Source organism: Hyperolius riggenbachi, chromosome 7 (genome assembly GCF_040937935.1).
Source record: "Hyperolius riggenbachi isolate aHypRig1 chromosome 7, aHypRig1.pri, whole genome shotgun sequence".
Lineage (NCBI taxonomy): Eukaryota > Metazoa > Chordata > Amphibia > Anura > Hyperoliidae > Hyperolius > Hyperolius riggenbachi.
In genome coordinates, this window is record NC_090652.1 from 266141956 (window position 1) to 266162693 (window position 20738).

The window sequence follows — 20738 nt, forward strand, 5'->3', positions numbered from 1 at the left end:
CGAGTTAAAAATCAGGTATGTAAGTGACAGTTTCAGTCTGGGTCTTAAACGGGTCGGACTATAACGCAACCCTCATTGATAAGGAATTGCAGCCATACAACACTTGTCTGGCAGTAAATGGCAACTGAGAGTAGGGAAGAGATAAAAAATGATCAATTGTTCACAGATTTTAGCTCTGGCATACATCAATGAATGTGTCATTGAGAAGAGGCCATGAAACAGTACAAACTTAAAAAGTAGATTTAAATATAAAATAAAACTGTGGGATACCTTAAAAAGTCAGTTTTAGAAAAAGGAGGATAGATGCAATTGTTTATTTCATTAGTTAATTTTCACCTCGGATGTCCTTTAAAAAAAATCCCTCTGGGGGATACTTACCTCGGGATGGGGAAGCCTCAGGGTCCCAATGAGACTTCCCCTTCCCCTGTAGCTGCAGGGAACCCAGCGCTGTCTCCCCCCGAATACAAGCCTGACAAGCTGTGATATTTTTACCTCTTCGGAGCATCCAGCGCAGGTGCAGTAGCGACTCTTTGTTCGGGTAAGGCGGAAATAGCCAAACCCAATTGTATCCTCTCTACTGCGCAGGCGCAAAGGACTCGCACCTGCGCAGTAGATCGGATCTAATCGGGTTCGGCTATTTCCGACTTACCCAAACAGAAAGCTGCTTGTGCACCTGCGCAGGATCGTGGTAGGTAAATATTTACCTGACTGCGAATCGGGGGCTGCAGCGCTGGACTGCTGGGACACCGGCGGTCGGGGGATACCTCGTTAGGACCCAGAAGCTTCTCCCTCCCAAGGTAAGTATCCCCCAGAGGTTTTTTTTTAATACAGATTTTCTTTAATGGGCAAACACTGACAAATTAATTTATAAACAAATATTGTAAAAACACAAACAATTTTATTCTTTATGTTATTTTCACTACAGTTCCTCTTGAACCACTTGTGACTTTATCACTACTTACCACACCTAAATGAACAGTACAGCGGGAGTGTTGTGTATGTATTTTTTATTTCACTTTGTGAATGACCACTGGCATCTCACTGGTGCCGGTGATCATTCATCACATGCACTTTGATCAGCTTTGGGAACACATGTTCCCATTGACCGATCAGTTTTCTAACAGTGGTGATGGGGGCACGTATGAGAGTACGCATGTGAAAGCGATTGCGGGGCAGAGAACATATAGATACGACCCCTAGAGCTAAGATGAAGTCTCAAGGGGGGTAGATATACTGTCATAATTGCAGCAACTGGTTAAAAGAAAATCAATATGGCAGCCTCCATATGCCCTCACCTCAGGTTGCCTTTAACCACATAAGAACCGGGCTAATTTTCTGTGATCTGTGCTGGGTGGGCACAGACCACATTGCAGGCAGGGCGATTAGACTTCCTCCCTTTTTCCCCTCTAGGGGGATGTCCTGCTGGGGGGGTCTGATCGCCGCCGCTCTGTTGTGCCTTGCGGGGGGAGGGGGGGGGGGCTCCTCAAAGCCCCCCTCCACAGCTATATTCCACCTCCCTCTCTTTCCCTCCCTCCCCTTCTCCATATCGGCGGTACAGGACAGCGATCCGTCCTGTACCGCCTTAGATAGGCTCCAGCCTATCAGATGCCAGCGATCCCCGGCCAATCAGAGGCCGGGGATCGCCGATCTCCTTTACGGCGCTGCTGCACAGCAGCGCCGTACAATGTAAACACCAGGGATTTCTTCCCCGTGTGTTTACATTTAGCCTGCGAGCCGCGATCGGAGGCTCTCAGGCTGTCACGGAGACACCCTTCGTGAACTGACAGGAAACGGCCGCTCGAACAAGCGGCTTTTCCACAGAAACCCACTTATGACCAGCCGCCACCTATCGGCGTTAGGCGGTCGTTAAGTGGTTAAAGATCTTTAGAGATGTCTTAGCAGACCATGCACAATGTGTTATTACAAAGTTCAAAAAATCATAAAAACTAAGATAGGTTTTATTTTTATTTTTATTTATGACATCTATTTCCAACTTTACAGACACCACTGGGTGAGCTTACATGGTTTGCTGTAACTGGAAACCAGTTTGTGAATCCTTGTGGACTGCCATATTCCCATAGCTCATAACTGTCTCTGTCGTTTCCAATCCAAAAGCTCTTTTGCTGCCCAAACAGCTGCATAAGTATGAATGCTAAGAAGAAGAACAAAACAAGCATCAAACCAGCCTAAGGAATGACTGTTTATATTGTCACACACACCAACCAATAAGATTACAGGTACCAACACATAACAGTGAAATAGGATGAATCAGCAATAAAGACAGTAGATGGACAATAGAGATATTTTAATTTTACAACCTTCAATAAATAAACTAAGTAGCAACTGCTTGGCAACTGCCAATCAGGGGCGTAACTGTTCACACCCTTTCCCTCGCCTATCCCACAGCTAAGAAATAGAACATTATTAGGAAAGAAAAGAGTCTCATATTGATTCCAGTACAGGAGGAGATAAGAAACTTCAGTTGTTATCTACGCAAAAGAGCTTCTCTGAGCTCTCTGACTAATTTAGTCAGAGAGCCATGCTATTTTCTGAAGCACTTATCTCAACCTGTCTCTCACTCTTTTGTTTAAGGTTTTTCTGCCAGGAAGTTCAAAGGATCATTAGATCTGCTCTGTTTCATCATTTAAAATACAGAGTGGAATTTGTGAACTGCAAATATTAGAGAATAATGCAATGTTGTAGAAACACAGCTATATAACTGATAATAAAAATATGAGACTCTTTTCTTTGCTACTAATGTTCTATAAATTATCCGTATTACACATACAATTCATTTTCTCATCAGTTTTTTTTCACTTCAGTGTCACTTTAACTGCTTTGAAATGGAGGACATTAGAGCAAATTCCAGGTATCAGGCCAAATAAATACAGATGTGGAAACGCAAATCATAAATAGGCTAAAATAGCCACAAAACCTTACACTGTATGACATGTTATATAATTCTTGGAAAACTGTACCTGCAGAGACTAATCTAATATGCTGTACAGTATTCACGACTTGCACTCCCAGGTCAATCAACTATCAAGTCCATTGCACCAGTACTATGATTAAAGTGGATCCGAGGTGAATTTTTACTCATTGCATAATTGTGTTCCTTTCCTATTGTTTATAGGGCATTCCTCAAGCCAAATACTTTTTTGTTTTTGTTTTAATACTCTAATTCCCTATAAACTAAATAAACCACGCCCACAGGTTTTCAGAGAACCTTGGCAGTAGCAAGGGCTCATGGGAGCTCAGTCTGGGCAGGAGGAGGAGGAGGAGGTGTTACTAGCCATTAATTTCAGAGGCAGAGGGGAGGAGGGGGATTAGGTTTTTTTCACAGGCTTAGTGATCAAGATACAGATAAGCCTGCCTCTGTGTAATGTTTACAAACCTGTCATTGTATGTCATTTCCTGTGATACAATGACATGTTTGTCGTTTACAAACCTGTCATTGTATCACAGGAAGAAATATTCTTATTCTATTAAAGCTGTTTGCATTGCAGCTAGATTTGCTGTGTAAACTATCAAAACTTTAGATAAGATATTAGACAAGTTACTTGTTATAGTTAGTTTTTCATCTCGGATCCGCTTTAAAACATATACTGTATACGAATGTTTTGTACATTTTTGGTAGTTGACCACATTCCTAAACCTGGGTTCCTTCGTCTAAAAAAAGGGAGGTTATGTGGATTCATAAACTGGGGTCTTGGCACCCTGGGCAGGTATGTCCACTAACACTAGCTCTCAATAAATTTCCCTCAGCTCTTATATTGTAAGATTGATGTTGCACAGTTGCGTCAAACTTTGGTGGTTTTTTTATGTACATCTCAATACCCCACCTCTTGTTTCCTCCCCATTCCTTTATATTACAAGCTCTCAAGGGCAGAGCTCTCCACCCTTTTGTATCTTGGATTATGTTATTAATTTGGATCATCATGTTACATTTGTCACAGTAATTACTATGTCTACCAATTCTGTATTTTGTACCATTGTCTTTGTGCATACCACTGTCTGTATTACGTTGGCGTTTTATAAACAATAAGCTTATATATTAATAATAAGCTTAATAAGAAATCATTTCTACATAAAGTAAATCTGTAGCGAAAATAAACTAATGAGATAATGATTTATATGTGTTGTACAGATAACAAATAGAACATTAGTAGCTAAGAAAAAAGTAGTATATTGTTTTCTAGTACAGGAATAGTTAAAACAATTGAGTTGTTATCTATGAAAAACAGGTTCACTGAGCTATTCAGCCAACTTGGCCGAACTCAGGCCTGTCTTCTGAAGCACTGAAACAGCCAAGAGTGGAAGACAGCTTGAGATAAGGTTTTACTGCAGGAGAGTTCAAAAGACATTAACTCCACTCTATTTTACAGCGTAAAATACAGAGTGTAGTTTCTAAATTGCAAATATGACAGAATGATGCAGTGTTATAAATAAATCTATATAACTATAAATAAAAATGAGACTCCTTTCTCTGCTACTAATGTTCAACTAATTATCCATACTACCATACAATTCATTATCTATCAAGTTTATTTTCGCTTCAGTGTCACTTTCACAGAATTACCCACCTTGCTCTATTTCATTTGAAATGATTGCCAGGCGGCCCCCCTGTCCCTTACAATAGTTATCAGCTGAATGCCAATCCAACTGCTGTCCATCTTCCCCTCTGTAGACATGGAAACACTGTTGACCAAAAAAGATGTTAACATCCTAGCAAGAAGGTAACAATTCAGAGAAGTCTGTCTTGAAGCCCATGTACACAAATTCCCTTTCGTCCCCCTCCACTTTACATTCACACCTAACATATAGAAAGAAGGCATCTACAATTCCCCAAACCCCTCTAACTCACCTACAGTGATCTTCAGTTTGATAGGAAATATATGGTGGTCCAGGTAACAGGAAGTCCCTTCACAATGGGAGTCTAGCTACGTGAAACACATTGGCCTCAATTCACTAAGCTTATCTCCTGTCTTTAATAATGTTTCTAGAGTTATCACCATGGTGATGAGGCATGTCGTATTCAGGAAACATTTTACCTCAGGCAAACCTAAAGTTAACTCTTCAATCCTTAAAATAACTCCATGATTCTAAAGTTAAAGACAGGCTGTTAATTAACTGCGTGTGAAAATAACTACAGAGGAGGTAACTTAACTACAGAGGAGGTAACATAACTACAGAGGAGGTAACATAACTACCGGGCTAGCAAAAAAGGGCGCACAGGGATAGTGGACAAAAAGGGCGCCGCCATAGACTGCAATGCAAAATATCGGCTATTCGGCGCCCGACAGGAAAAAAGGGCGCCCGAGAAATAGCGTTTTACAGGGATCGTGTTAACAAAAGGCTCCGTTTACAGGATAAAGTTTATAACAAATATCATTTACAAGTTCGTTTTGACTTTGTATTATACTTATTTTTTCGTTTGTAAATTTCGCTTATATGAGTTTTAACTAGTTTTTTCGTTTTAAAATTACGCTTACAGACCTATTACAACTAAAATTTCGTTTAAACTTCTTTTTGCATTTAAAATTCGTTTTCATATGTATAATGCTTAAATAACGTTTCTCAACCTGATTGTATTAGAAATACATCACTTTTGGTATTAACTTTGTTTTTACATTTATAATGCGTTGATTATAGTTACTAAAATATCGCTTTAAATATTACTGTTAATTTAAGATTTCTAATGCATAAGTGATTTTAAGGTTATCTATTGTATTGTATGTGTATATATATTATATATACCTTTTTCTACTTCTAATATTATTAATGTATACGTGATTTTAAGGCTACCTATTCCATGACAAATATATAAATTATTTTATTCATGTTATTTGGAGTGAAGTATTTTAAGGATTAAATATATTATTGTTTATATGTGTTTAGCATGTTTGTGCGGTGGGGATGGTTAGGTTTAGGCATTACTAGGGGGTCTAGGGGTTAGGGATAGGTACAGGGAGGGTTAGGTATAGTTACAGTGCAATATACACACCAACAGGGGGGTGGTTAGTTTTAGGCACCACCAGGGGGGTCTTAGATTTAGGCACCACCAGGGGGGTCTTAGGTTTAGGCACCAATAGGGGGGTCTTAGGTTTAGGCACCACCAGGGGGGTCTTAGGTTTAGGCACCAACAGGGGGGTCTTAGGTTTAGGCACCAACAGGGGGGGTCTTAGGTTTAGGCACCACCAGGGGGGTCTTAGGTTTAGGCACCACCAGGGGGGTCTTAGGTTTAGGCACCACCAGGGGGGGTCTTAGGTTTAAGCACCAACAGGGGGGTCTTAGGTTTAGGCACCACCAGGGGGGTCTAGGGGTTAGGGATAGGTACAGGGAGGGTTAGGTATACTTACAGTGCAATATACACCACCAGGGGGGTGGTTAGGCTTAGGCACCACCAGGGTGGTGGTTAGTTTTAGGCACCACCAGGGGAGTTTTAGGTTTAGGCACCACCAGGGGGGTCTAGGGGTTAGGGATAGGTACAGGGAGGGCTCTGTGTGAGAGTAAGGTTAGGTATAGTTATAGTACAATATATGTCATATATACAATTTATTAAATTATGTGTATTTACACAAAAGGGGGGTCTAGGTGAGAGGGATAGGGATAAGGAGATATATCTGTGACCTTAAAGTTAGGTATAATTGTAGTAAAATACCTGTAAAACCTACCATTCTAATACTATGCTTAATACACGTGTAAATAGCGTTTTTTTTCTATAGACGCTATTTGACGTTCTATTTCAGAATTCGTTTACTGTTATAGACGGTATTTTGCCATTTCATTTCCGTTTATTTCACCTATTTAGCACTAAATTATCGTTTATAACATATTAAACGAAAATATGGTTTTGCATTCAAACGTACAATTTCGGCTACACCCCGCGCCCTTTTTTCCACGCGCCCTTTTTTGATAGACACACATAACTACAGAGGAGGTAACTTATGGAATGAAGGGATAAGATAACTCTCTCACTATGCCGTGGTAAGTTTTCTCTTGCCTTATTATCTCTAGCATGATCTTAGTGAATTGAGGCCACTGTCTACAGTATAACAGTTTTTTACAATAAAGACTCCTTTTTCCCATCTATGTGAGTCTTCATTAGAGGTAAGATACCTCTTTTTATATATTGCTATAGAACTAAGTTCCATCCACCCCACTATATACATTGGTCACCTCCCCAACTGCCTTACCCAGTCGATAGGAAATATAAACTTCATCTGAGCAAAGAACCCTGCTCTTCTCTGCACCCTACTGGCTTCCTGCTGTGATAACACCCCAGTTTCTCAGACCAAACCATAGGGAACTCCCATAGGGAACAATGTGAAAAAGCTGGAGTGATAGGCAGGGGCATAGCAATAGGGGGCGCAGAGGCTGCGACCGTATAGGGGCCCTTGGGCCAGAGGGGCCCTCCCTCATTTACAGTATTAGCTTCCTACTGGCCCTGTGCTCATAATAATCACATATGCTTTGAATAGTGGTTAATTTGCATATATTCAGCATCTCGAGCTCACTCCAACCTGAATTATCGCAAATTCTTTCTGTTTTAGGAAAGCAAACTTTTGCTTTGAATAGTGGTAATCATTAACAAACTGCTCCCCATCCCCTTCTTGCACCCCTGACACTGTAATTGCCATTGGCAGGTTTTAGTGTGCTGTACCAATTGTTATGTATAGAGTGCTTGGGGGGCACCAATGTAAAACTTTCAGCTCCTTAGTTACATCACTGGTGATAGGCTATCCCCATTTCCTTCCACATCCCCTGCACTGCTCCTCATAATGTTCTACATCCCAAACACCACCCACCACAGGGCACCACTAAGTCTAGAGTTATACTTTTTCCTCCCCTAGGCCAACTTTCACGTCCAGCTTCTTGTGTGAACTGACTCTTGGGCATGTATGGGGACTAAAGGATACCAGAGCTCAAATCTTTTTGAGAAACGGGGGGGGGGAGCAGGGATATACTGCCCAGCCAGCACCTGCACAGTAAGTCCCTACCTGGCCGACCAGAAAGGATCCGAGGGGCTTTTAGGTGAGTAATGGGGGATAAGAGGAGAACAGGGGGAGCTGTAGGCATCAGCACAGGTAACAGTATATGCCCGCTTCCCCCATTTTTTAAAAAGTTTTGAGCTCTGGTATTCTTTAATGTCTCACCTCGTGCAGTCCCCATACATGCCCAAGAGTCCGTTCACACGAGAAGCTTTTCATGGCGATCAAGTAACAGTAACGTGGTGCATACACAGACTTTCCGAGAGGTTGCTCATTGAAAATACCAGATAGGTATTAAATAGCCTTCCGCAGCCATTAATTTAGCTTTAAAAAAAAGGGAAAAAGTGACCACACCCACAGTTTAGCCTAACCCACAACACACTTTCAAAATGTGCTTCTGACTCTCTCCTCCTCCCATCCATCCAAAAGTTTGGGTGTCCAGGTTTTTTAAGCCTTTTGTCCATGAGAAATTAGAAATTAAACCATTTGAAAGGGGAGATCAAAAGCACTGGCATCAGATGCAGCTGAGGAATGGCACAGGACCTAAACCGGATTTGTAGCTGCAAGCGCGGACTCTCAGAAAGGCAGAACTCGTGTCAAAATGTGAAGGCGAGAGAGGAGGCACTGCTCCTGCTGAGGTTAGCTTCAATCAATGGTTAGCACAGACATGTACATGTAGTGGGGACAACAGCCTGACAGCTGTTTCGCATAAACGACGCTTCTTCAGAGGCTAAGTGTGCTCTTAGCCTCTGAAGAAGCGTTGTTTACGTGAAACAGATGTCACCCTGTCACCCCCACTGCATGTATATGTCTGTGCTAAGCGTTGATTAAAGTGGGATTGTCACTTTAAAAATCACATTTCAATAGCAACTGGCCTGAGTGTATGAAGTTATAAAGATGCTAATCCTGCATTAAAAACTTTTTCTGTTGTTATGGTTTGGAGTTATCACATACTTTAGGAGCACTGGCCCTTTAATAGTCAGTGCCAAACAGTTGCATGCTGGGGGTTCTTTTTATCGATAATATATTCCTCCTCTTCTACTTATTTTCCTGCCTAGCTGCCTATTTGAAACACGATCCTCTGCTCACCTATGTTTACAAGCAAGGCTGAGGTGACTCAGCGATTGGAGGAGAAAAGGAAAAAATGCTAAGGGCAGAAATGACATCAGGTTTTAGCCTCAAACTGTGGGCAAAAAATCAAAACGTGGACAGTACAATACATGTGTTATGTAAGTAGATCAAGTATTTATCTACTTATATATGTGTTTTTTCCCCTGGCATAGTATGGCTAACCCTACTGCTTGAAAGTTAACCTAAGCAGGAGCGGTGCCTCTTCTCTCTGCTTCACATTTTGAAATTAGAAATTAGGTTGGCAACCCTGGTAAGAAAATGGCCCCCTGAAGCACTGCTTTATCTTGGGATGCAGTTTGGTGAAGCCACTTACTGATGGCCTTTGGAAGGTGGCTGAGTCAAGAAGAACCAATTAGGGGCGTAACTAGAAATCACTGGACCCCCCTGCAAAACTTTATATGCCCCCCCCCCCACACACACACACGCACACACACACACACTTTCTGCACAGGTAAACTGAGAACCAATGTTATTCAGTTGGCGAGGGCACACTTGAATGTGTTTTCCCCATGCAGATAGAAACAGATAGCAGTGAAGCACTGCCCACATTTTTAGCAACGCTGTACACAAGACCCTGCTGACCACTGAATAGGAACTGTCTACAAATCTTTGAGTGATTCCTTATCAGGGGCTGAGCAGATGCAGTCATTAGAACAATTGTGCAGAGAGTAAAATGTTTTTTCTCTTCTTGCCCTTAGTTGTTAGTCTCTCAGGACGGGGCCCCCTGTGGCTTCTGGGCCCCCCTGCAGCTGCATCCCTTGCAGGGTCTATTGTTACGCCCCTGCCTCCAATGAGTATGAAAAAGTATTTACCGCTTATATTAACCTTATATCCGTAGAATAGCCAGTCTGCAGGGCAGGTTCCATGCGTCCGCTCGTCATCCTCCTCACGTGATTTAGGTATTTCTATCTTGAGTAACCTACTTGTTTTACAAATACCCCAATTCTTATCCGTACAGTTTGAATAACCCCAGCGCCCTGGAAGAAACAAAACAACACAATGCATTATCTGTAAATCCCAACCACCCTCCTCCTTCTTGATGTATCCAGCGAGTGCTGGAACACTTAATGGCATATTAAATATTTCATGAGCACTTGCTACAGAGAGAGACAGATAATTCCAGTTGTCCGGACAAGCAAGGGTGAAATAATAATTACATTTCTCAATTTTGTGTGTAAGGAAAATGTTGCCCTGGCTGTTTTATGAAAAGCCTTTTAACGGGAAGCGTTTATTCCCGTATTAGCAGAAATATTATTTATAGGAAGTGTTTAGTTTAGACCTCTGCATGAACCAGGATTTGTAGACAGTGGTTCAGGGCCTACATAGTCATGACTTATGAGCAAATCATGTTAGATTTATGGATCCAATGCTTACCACATCTGGTCCATCTCCTTAGTGAAGTAGACATAGGGTGCCCACTCTATAAACTCAATCTCCTAAGGCACTTTATTGACCTGAGGAAGCGGGCAAAGACCTGTGAAACGCATTTTTTTAAAAAACATTGGGCTTGAATAAACCTTACTTGATCTAAACCCTTCTTGCCTGGGTTGGTTCATCTGGAGAGGTAAGATACCTCATATACTTTATTTTATCATATTTCACTCTGAGAAATACATATTTTGGGTGCCTCCATCCCTCTACATTCCTTAATGAAGTGGTTAAGAAGCCATTCACAAACACTAAACAAAGCTAACTCTTACAGCACACTTGAACTGACCCCCAAAGTGCTAAACTAAACATTGGAATGAGTGTATTATGGCATCCTGATTAGGGACATTTTTAGGCATAGACAGACAAGGCACATGCCTGGTGTTTCAGCTACTTGAAGGGGCACTAAGGAGCTACCGTATTCTTAGCAGAATGGGCTTTACGGAATTCTTATAAACAACTGCTAGTCCCATTAAGACAGGGATGAATGGTAATTTCAACACCTAAATGGATACTGCTGATTACATAACAAAAGTTGCCTAAACGGCACAACAATGAATGGCAGGTACTGTTCATGAGCTAATTAAGCTGTAATTGTTTTGATTTAGTCGTTTTTATTGTTTCAACTCTTCTGGATTTTCAGGACAATATCCCAACCTATAATGAACAAGGCTTTGCACAAACAGTGTGGACACATACCTATCTTAACATGTATAGGAAGTATTTGTTATGTGGGTTGAGTGGGTTTAAGCAAGTAAGGTGTATCTGGCCTAGTAATAATGTATATATCTTTTACAGAGTTGTTTTGAGAAACAATATTTTTTATGTAATATATCAATATGTCATTGCTGTCTGCAAAGTCAATTAATGTAGGCTACAGACTTCCTATTCCTGAATTTAGGAAGGGGAGGAAGGGGGATGGGTGGATAGGGGATAACAGATGCCTTGTGCAAACCCCCAGTTTCACCAGGGTTCCCCTGCGTTGCTCTTCCTCCCAGTTCATGGCTTCAGTTTGAGCCAATCAAACATTAGGATGAGCATCAACAAATTGGCTGTGGTGGAAATTTTTGGCTGATTGGTCACTCGGTTTTCCAATCCCCCCCAAACCATAGCACAGTACAATTCAAAACACGAAAAGCAAATGCACACTCCCAACTAGCACATTCCTGCTTTATATCTGATCAGCAGACACCTGTCGGCCAATCAGGTACAATGGTATACACCCTTTGTCTGCTGTATCAAACCTAGCAGGAATTGCATAAATTGCATACATTTAGCAGCATTCAGGTGGGAGGCTTCGGTCGGACGTAATCGTAGATTATGTCACTCAGCAGGGACACCGCGTGTAGGTAACCGCCCACTTGGTCGCCTCCCTAACCACTCACCTATCAACCGCATCCTGGAAGCTGCAAAAAGAGAAACCACAAACACTGGTTCACACGACAGTCAGGGGTCCCGGAATCTGCCACAGACCGGGACCCCTAAACTACCATGCGATATCCAGAGGGAGATACAGGTGAGCCCTGGACCTCTCATCACCAGGGGAATCACCCGTACTGCCTCTGAACTCAATGCTGTTTGCAAAACACGAAAAGCAAATTTTCGTGGTGAGAGGTCCAGGGCTCACCTGCATCTCCCTCTGGGTATCGCATGGTAGTTTAGGGGTCCCGATCTGTGGCAGATTCCGGACCCCTCATAGTACAATTCACTCATGTAAGATCAACATGCATGACTGTCAATGTCCACATGATTAGCAAGAAGTTTTAAATCAGGATGATACCATTTATTGGCTAATTAAAAATGAATAAAAATAAGCAAGCTTTCAGCCTTGCGGACTTCGTCGGGCTTATATCCTGTTAGTTTGCAAGCTGGTGGTACAGACAGCTTTATACATGCAACATCAAAAGGGAAAACAGATTTTTTTTTCAAGCATAAATACATCTCATTAAAGGTGGCCATACACTGGTCGATGTGCCATTAGATCGACCAGCTGACAGATCCTTATCTGATCGAATCTGATCAGATAGGGATCGTATGGCTGCCTTTACTGCAAACAAATTGTGAATCGATTTCAGCCTGAAACCGATCACAATCTGTTCAGCTGCTCCTGCCGCCTGTCCCCCCCCCCCCCCCCCCCCCGTATACATTACCTGAGGCTGGCTCCCGGGCGTCTTCTCCGCACTGCACCGCACCGCTGTTCTTGCTCCATCCCGGCGCTTCCTGTGTTACTCCGTGAACAGGAAGTTCAAATAGAGCGCCCTCTATTTCAACTTCCTGGTCACCGGAGTGACACAGGAAGTATAAGCGTACACTGGGACATGCGGAAATGCGGTGCAGCGAGGAGAAGAGGACCCCGGAGCCAGCTTCAGGTAATGTATACATGCTCGGATCGGGCCCGAATCGTACGCCGCAAGCGACGCGCTCCTACCGCCGGGCGATCGAGGGTAATTTCCCGCACGGCGCGATCGACGGACCGATCCGATTTCGGGAGGAAATCGGATCGGCGGGTGCGTTTAGCGCAAGCGATTGGCAGCAGATCCGATCCCAGGATCGGATCTGCTGTCGAAACGGCCGTGAATCGAGCCAGTGTATGGCCTGCTTTAGGTGCCTTAATTCAAACAGACCATCTAAATGGGGTTAGAGGTTGTTAAGATAAGGATCCTTGTTTACTCCATGCTCCTGGAGTAAACCTGGGATTAGGATTGACCCAGAGGTATCGTAAATTCTTAGTTCATAAATTCAGCTACAATGGCTGAGAAAGTTCAAATATCATCAGCCTCATACCAATATAAAAAGTTGTTGTCCTTATTCAAACCGTTCTGCACAGCTTTGAACCAATTTATAAATTTTCTTTTTGCTATTAATCGATCATTTGACGTTTTGAAGCCACCCTTCAGGGCAGTGACACGAAGATCATCCATACTGTGTCCGTTGGACCGAAAGTGTGTAGCAACTGGGAGTCCAGATTTGGTATCATTAATAGTGTGCCTGTGTCCATTCATACGTTTGTGCAGAGTTTGTCCAGCTTCTCCCACGTACATAACATTGGGGCATTTAGCACACATGATCAGATATACCAGATTGGTGAAACCACAGGAAAATGTACCTTGCACTCTGTACTCCTGTTGTGAACCTGGTACACGATGAGTGTCACCTCTAAGGATCCAGCTTGACTGTTAGGGTGACACTGCAGACAATAATCACTATACCAACATGGTAGTCAGGTGTACCTGGTTGGCAAGTACTGTCTCTATGGAGACGGGGTTGTGAACAATGGAGCAGCTTCTGGTGGGCAGGGTGAGCGCTCACTGGTGCACATCAGAAAGTGGCCTAAAAGTGGGCTTCCAGATTCCACAATTTTCCCCCATATAATCATCCCCACCTCTCCCTGGGCACCAGAAGTGGGAATGAGCCACTTGTGCATAATTTTACACCTGCACTGCTTCTGTAACTATTTCTGTGGAGCAGGAAAGGTCTACAGCAGCATCGTTTGGGACTAGCTCAAGTCATACAAAACAGTGCAATAGTTTGCCTTTTCTGTATGGAACATGCCTGCTTCCAGGTACGTTTTTAGGGTCAGGTGGGGTGGGTGTCCGTCACAAATCAGGAGGGAGGAACAGCAGGCACACACAGCTGCTGTCTCCATCACTGCTCACTTTACTTCCTGATTAGCGGAAGAAGAGTGAGCGGTGTTGGGAGACAGAAAAGAACGACGGCACGCGCAGCTCCATCATCCATAGAAACTAGAAGAGGACTGCTGCGCTAATTTCTGAAGAGGGAAGCGCTGAAGGGGACCCAAGGTGCAGGAGGAAGTCAGACCCCTCCTCTCCGAGGCTGTGTGCCTGCTGCTCCCCCCCTGCACTATAATCCCGGAGACACCTATTCCTGGATACCTATACTGGCGGCACCTATACTGGCGGCACCTATACCTGGCTACCTATATTGGGGGCACCTATAGCAGGCTATCTCTACTTGGGGCACCTACACCTGCCTACCTATACTGGGGGGGGGGGGGCTACATCTGGCTACCTAATACATCTCTGGCTAACACCAATACTGGGGGCTGAAGATGCAGTATTTGCAAATAGTGTACTTGAGTGGGGGAGGGTGTAAATATAGCCTAGACACTGCCCTACCTGCTACTCAGATTTCTGCATTAGTACTTAAACCTGATAGTTTAGAGCCAAGTTCTTTATGGATATTCGATTTCTATGGATTGGGAAGGAGGACTGATGGGGCGGAAGAGTGGGCAGAGTGAGTAGGAGAACAATGCCATCAGCCTGTGCTCGATCAAAACGATCCACCAATCAGATCTCTCGGCAACACATGGGTGGGGATTGGGGACCACTGTACACTCCCTAGCGTGTGCACAAACATTTAGCCAAGGAAACTCAGCGTGTAGTCCAATGACTTAGTAAATTAAGCTCTAAAATATCTGTGGAATCTCCCATTGCTGATTTTTGCTTTCTTACGTTCCATTAAATCAGATCTCCACCTTTGTAAAGGTGCCCATCGACTATGCAACCTTGTGCAAGAAAATGGCTTCTGAGAGCAGGAAAGAGATAAAAAGAGTCAATAGTTCATAGATTTTAGCTGTAGCATACTTCAATAGATGTGTCATTGAGCAGAGACCATAGAACAGTAAAAAGCTAAAAAGTTACTGTGGGATACCTAAAAAGGGTCATTTTTAGGAGAAGGAGTATAGATAAGACTGTTTATCTCATCAGTTTATTTTACACACACACACTGTAGTACTGACCTGTGTCAGACATGATATAGGCGCATTGTAGTTCTTTTACCGATGGGATGCTGAGCTCTTTCTCTTTATCCCATTTACTATATACAACAGGGGATCCATCCCTCCATCTAGAAATAAAAAAAACAGAAACATCTACTATTAATATTGTTAAGCATTTATATGGCACTGACAACCAATTTCTGTACTCAATATTGGATTATACTTTGTGTGGACCATAGACCTAAACCCCCTTAGTGACCAGACCGTTTATTACAATTCGGCACTCTGCAGCTTTAACCGTGTGCTGCGCGGCCATACAACTTAGCACAGAAATGAATCTGCCCTCCTTTAGTCTGTGTTTCTTGCCACCAACAGAGTTTTCTGTTGGTGGCATCTGATTGCTGCTGCGAATGTGTTTTTTATTTTTTTTTTAATTGAAAAAAAAGAGTCTTTTTTAATTCTAGTTCTCCCTCCCTCCTTCCTCCCTTAAATTGGCCCTGGGCAGCAATCGATACTTCCCCATCCTCTTATATTAGGCATCAGCCCATGAGAGGGATCTGATAGTGAGCTGCTCGGAGGGACAGCTAAGTGTCCCTTGTACAGTGCCGGACTAGATCGCAGCGCTGTACAGATGTAAATAAAGGGGATTTTTTTTATGTTAATATCCAGCCAGCTATCGCGGGGTGGCAAGCTGATGACAGAGCTCTGCTCCGTATCTCTGCAGGAAACAATCGCGCATGCGCACGCACGTTCCCTGGTAATCCCCGCCCACCACTTTTGACGCCATTTGGGGCTGCGACCCTCCCGCCACCGATCGGCGTTAGGCGGTCGGGAGGGGGCTAAAGGGTGTTATTCATGGGTACATGTTATGACGGCGCCGCTAAACTCCCAACACATTGGGCTTGATTCACAAAGCCGTGCTAACTGTTAGCACGCTGGTGAAAAGCCCATTATCACGCCTAAACTCAGTTTAGGCGTGATAAAATAAACTTGCATGCACAGGACTTTTTTTTCCCTCAAAGCGGTGCTAACCTACTTAGTGCAATGCTTATCACGTCCAAAAGTCTTTAGGCATGCTAACTAGGTTAGCACCACTTTGTGAATCAAGCCCATTAAATACTATCCCCCCTCCGAGTTGTAGCAACTCGGGGGGAGATGTAATTCTGGGTCTGGCAACCACCGGAGCCCCGGATTACCGTTACGCTTTAATTAACTGCTTTGGTTATTCATGGCTGGCTCCATACTCATTTAACGTATTTAATGTAAACCACTTAACCCCTTAGAATGCTGTTTTCAAATAGCACAGAAATCTCCAGTTACACCATGAAGTTTTCCAATTCAGTTTCCCTGTATGTTAAAGCACAACTGTAGGGAGAGGGATATGGAGGCTGCCACATTTATTTCATTTTAAACAATACAAGTTGCCTGATTATCCTGCTGATCCACTGCCTCTAATTTTAGCCACTGACCCTGAACAAGCATGCAGCAGATCAAGTGTTTCTGACAGTATTGTCAGATTTGACAAGATTAGTTGCATTCTTGTTTCTGGTGTGATTCAGACACTACTGCAGCCAAATAGACCAGCAGGGCTGCCGGGCAGCTAGTATTGTTTAAGAGTAAATAAATATGGCAGCCTCCATATTCTTCTCACTACAGTTGTCCTTTAAAGCAAACCTGCAAGGAAAAAAATAAATAAATACAAGTTTGATATTTACCTCAGTAGAGGAAAGTATCTGGATAGTCCAAAGGCTTCACTTGTCCTCCTCAACCCACTACTCCTGGCTGGGAGCCTCTTCCTCTGTATGCCGCACTCCCACCTGTTTAACCACTTGAGGACCCACCCTTTACCCCCCCCTTAAGGACCAGCGCTGTTTGTTGGGATCTGTGCTGGGTGGGCTCTGCAGCCCCCAGCACAGATCAGCTGGCACACAGAGCGATCAGATCGCCCCCCTTTTGTCCCCCCTATGGGGATGATGTGCAGGGGGGGTCTGATCGCTCCTCCTGTCTGGCATGTTGCGGGGGGGGGCACCTCAAAGCCCCCCTCCGCTGCGAAATTCCCCCCTCCCTCTCCTATCTGCTCATCCCCGGTGATCGGGGCTGCACAGGACGCTATCCGTCCTGTGCAGCCAGTGACAGGCTGTCCCCTGTCACATGGCGGCGATCCCCGGCCGCTGATTGGCCGGGGATCGCCGATCTGCCTTACGGCGCTGCTGCGCAGCAGCGCCGTACAATGTAAACAAAGCGGATTATTTCCGCTTGTGTTTACATTTAGCCTGCGAGCCGCGATCGGCGGCCCGCAGGCTATTCACGGAGCCCCCCGCCGTGAATTGACAGGAAGCAACCGCTCGCGCGAGCGGCTGCTTCCTGATTAATCAGCCTGCAGCTGGCGACGCAGTACTGCGTCGCTGGTCCTGCAGCTGCCACTTTGCCGACGCGCGGTATGAGTGCGCGGTCGGCAAGTGGTTAATGAGAGTGGTCGTACTGCGCATGTGAAAGTATGATCCGCAGCTACACCATAGCTCCCAACTGTCCCTCTTTGGGAACCAAATAACTGCGCATGCACAGACCCTCATTGGGAACCAAATAACTCGGTCAGGACTTGATTTACCATAAGGCATTGTAGGCACGAGTCTACAGGCGCCTGATGATGGAAAGGCAGCTCACTCCCTTCCCTGAGCCTCCCTCCTTCCCTATGCAGAGTCCCAAGCAGAGTGTAAATGAAAGGCTACTCACCCGGCTATTTCACTGACCAGATCTCCCTTCAGTCAATCTAGCTACTTAATCCTGAGGTTCTTCTAGCCACCTAACACTTGGGGGCACCTCTAGCTACTTAATATTGAGGGTACTTCTGGCTACCTAATACTAAGTAACACCTGCAGCTACCTATGATGGGCAAGGGAAGTAAGAGAGAAATGACAGCTTGGTGAGAATTTGTAGGTTCATGGGGGGATGAAGTCTAGGGTGCCAGGACATCTGTGCCTATAGGCTCCAGTGGTGTAAATCCGGGCCTGAACTCTGTCCCTCGTTCTCTCATTTGTCCCTCTTTCAGGACTCATGTACAGATCTATGTAAACATATGTATTTTTCTACAGAAAAAATGTGTTTAATTGACCCTGAACTCTATTCCCATAATATAAATTGACATATTTCTTATTTTCAAATCTTAAAATGAAGGGAAACTAATGCTGATAAAAAGGACCAGTGTTGTTTGAATGATAAAAATACATCTTTCACGTCTGAATTCTTTGTGATATGCATGACGAGGGCTGTGGTTAGAGGTGTCGCAGGGGCGTGTCTTAAAGAGAACCTGAGACGGGGATAATGGCAATATTTATACTTACCTGGGGTTTCCTCCAGGCCCATGAGGTCTGTGAGCTCCCTCGCTGTCCTCTCTGGCGGCTTAATTCAATTGTAACAGTGACAGGGAGCGTTCTGCACCTGTGCAGTAGTACTGTGCAGGCGCAGAACGCTTGCTGGTGTGGAAGACCGGCGGGGGTGCGCGTGCAGCCGGGCATGTGCAGAAGCCAACGGCTAGCCGCGACTGGCCAGAGTACCGGGAGCTATTACAATTGAACAGATAGCAGCAGATCAGAGCCGCCAGAGAGGAGGGCGAGAGACTACATGGACCTCATGGGGCTGGAGGAAGTCCCAGGTAAGTATAAATACAGGCTAATCTTTTATCTCTGGTACAATTTAAAGTGAACCCAAGGCGGTTAAAAAATAAAAGTTACTGTAGATACTTACCTAGGATAATCTAGAGGTTTCCCGCTTGCCCCCACCATTGCTGCGCACGGATCTTCTGAAAATATCAAACAGCCTGTGGCCGCGCTCTTAACTGTGTACGAATGCAGCCGTTCTCGCACAGGCTCAGTACGGCTACACTTGTGCATGAAGAGGACTGTGGTTGTGAGCTGTCAGAGGGTCCTGTGCAGCATTGGTATCTCAAGGGGGACATGGGAGGAAAGCCTCTGGAGGATCCCTCTTCTTAGGTAAGTATCAAAATTTGTATACTTTAAAAACTCCTCGAGTTCACTTTAAATATGAGCAAGTTTGTGATGATGTATTAAAAAATAAATATATTTCCATACCTTTTTAATCCATTAAATGAGTCTTGAAAGACAAGACCGATCCACCATTTAGCCTCCTTTTCTGACAGCTGCAACCACAGAACAACAATTTCAATGAAAGTATGTTCAGAGTACTATATATATAATGTTCAGACAGGAAGAGGCAGGCTTGCCGTGATGTTCCCTCCTATCACCCTCCCATTCCCTCTTCTTCCCCACCTCATTCAATCCCATTAAGGGCGGGTGATAGAAGGGAGCAAGCCTGCCTCTTCCTTTCTGAATATTTGACTTTGGCTAAAAGGCAACATTTTTGGGGAGCGATTATGGAGACCAAGGGGAATAAGGAAAGGAATGGACAATCCAAAGATTGTGGATCCAGCATGAACATACCTCTGTGCTTACCTTAGGTGGCTCTGGGGTCAGGTGTGGATCAGGTGTGCTTTAAAGCAAAAAACCACCCGAGGCCATAAGCAATTCATTTTTCCTCTTGTGTTTTCTCTTGGGTGATATTTTTTCATCTTCTACTTAGAATAACTTTTCAGCACCTTGCAATTGAAAAGTACCAAAAAGTAGGTGGAAAGGTACTTTAAAAACTATTTTAAGTCTTTTTTGCTTGCCGGTAATTTAAAAGGCATTTTATGGACAAGTTTGAAAATATCACTTAGGAGAAAACTGAGGAGAAAAAGTGAATTGTATTTGGGCCCTGGTGGGGTAAATCACTTGCTAGAGAAGCTCTTACGGCTGCTTCAGGGTTTCTCCCGTTTTTTGTTTTGCACAGTTTTCTGGAATTTAGGGGGGGGGGGGGGCACATGGCTGCTGCATTTGGGATTCAGAAGGATCATGGTGACAGTACCTGGGACTCTGGTGTAACGTGATGGTAGCACTTTGGATTCATGGGGGATATGGTGAAAATGCCAGGGACTTGGGTGCCGCATGGTGGTAACACTTTGGATTCATAGGGATATGGTGGCAGTGCCAGTACTTAGGTGTGACATGGTGGTAATGCTTTGGATTCATGGGAATATGGTGGCATTGCCAGGGACTTGGGTGCAACATGGTGGTAACACCCTGGATTCATAGGAATATGGTGGCATTGCCAGGGACTTGGGTGCAACATGGTGGTAACACCCTGGATTCATGGGAATATGGTGGCATTGCTAGGGACTTGGGTGCAACATGGTGGTAACACCCTGGATTCATGGGAATATGGTGGCATTGCCAGGGACTTGGGTGCAACATGGTGCTAACACCTTGGATTCATGATGGGAATATGGTGGCAATGCCAGGGACTTGGGTGGTGGTAACACCTTTTCATTCATGGGGATATGGTGGCAATGCCAGGACCTTGGGTGGGGCATAGTGGTAACATCTTAGATTCATGCA

At 44.2% G+C, this 20738-nt stretch overlaps 1 protein-coding gene across 3 annotated transcripts in view; it reads right to left on the reverse strand.

Moving 5' to 3' along the window:
- PLA2R1 (phospholipase A2 receptor 1) overlaps positions 1-20738 on the reverse strand; it is a 143885-nt gene that overhangs the window by 32115 nt on the left and 91032 nt on the right. For all 3 annotated transcript variants that reach the window (XR_011022833.1, XM_068245646.1, XM_068245645.1), the window contains exons 18-22: positions 19377-19444; positions 15310-15416; positions 9948-10099; positions 4584-4698; positions 2022-2152 (exon numbers count right to left, since the gene is read on the reverse strand). Coding sequence is in view for 2 of the 3 variants with exons in the window: in XM_068245646.1 (XP_068101747.1) it covers positions 2022-2152; positions 4584-4698; positions 9948-10099; positions 15310-15416; positions 19377-19444 (573 nt within the window). In the remaining variant the exon portion in view is untranslated. The remainder of the gene's footprint in view (positions 1-2021; positions 2153-4583; positions 4699-9947; positions 10100-15309; positions 15417-19376; positions 19445-20738) is intronic.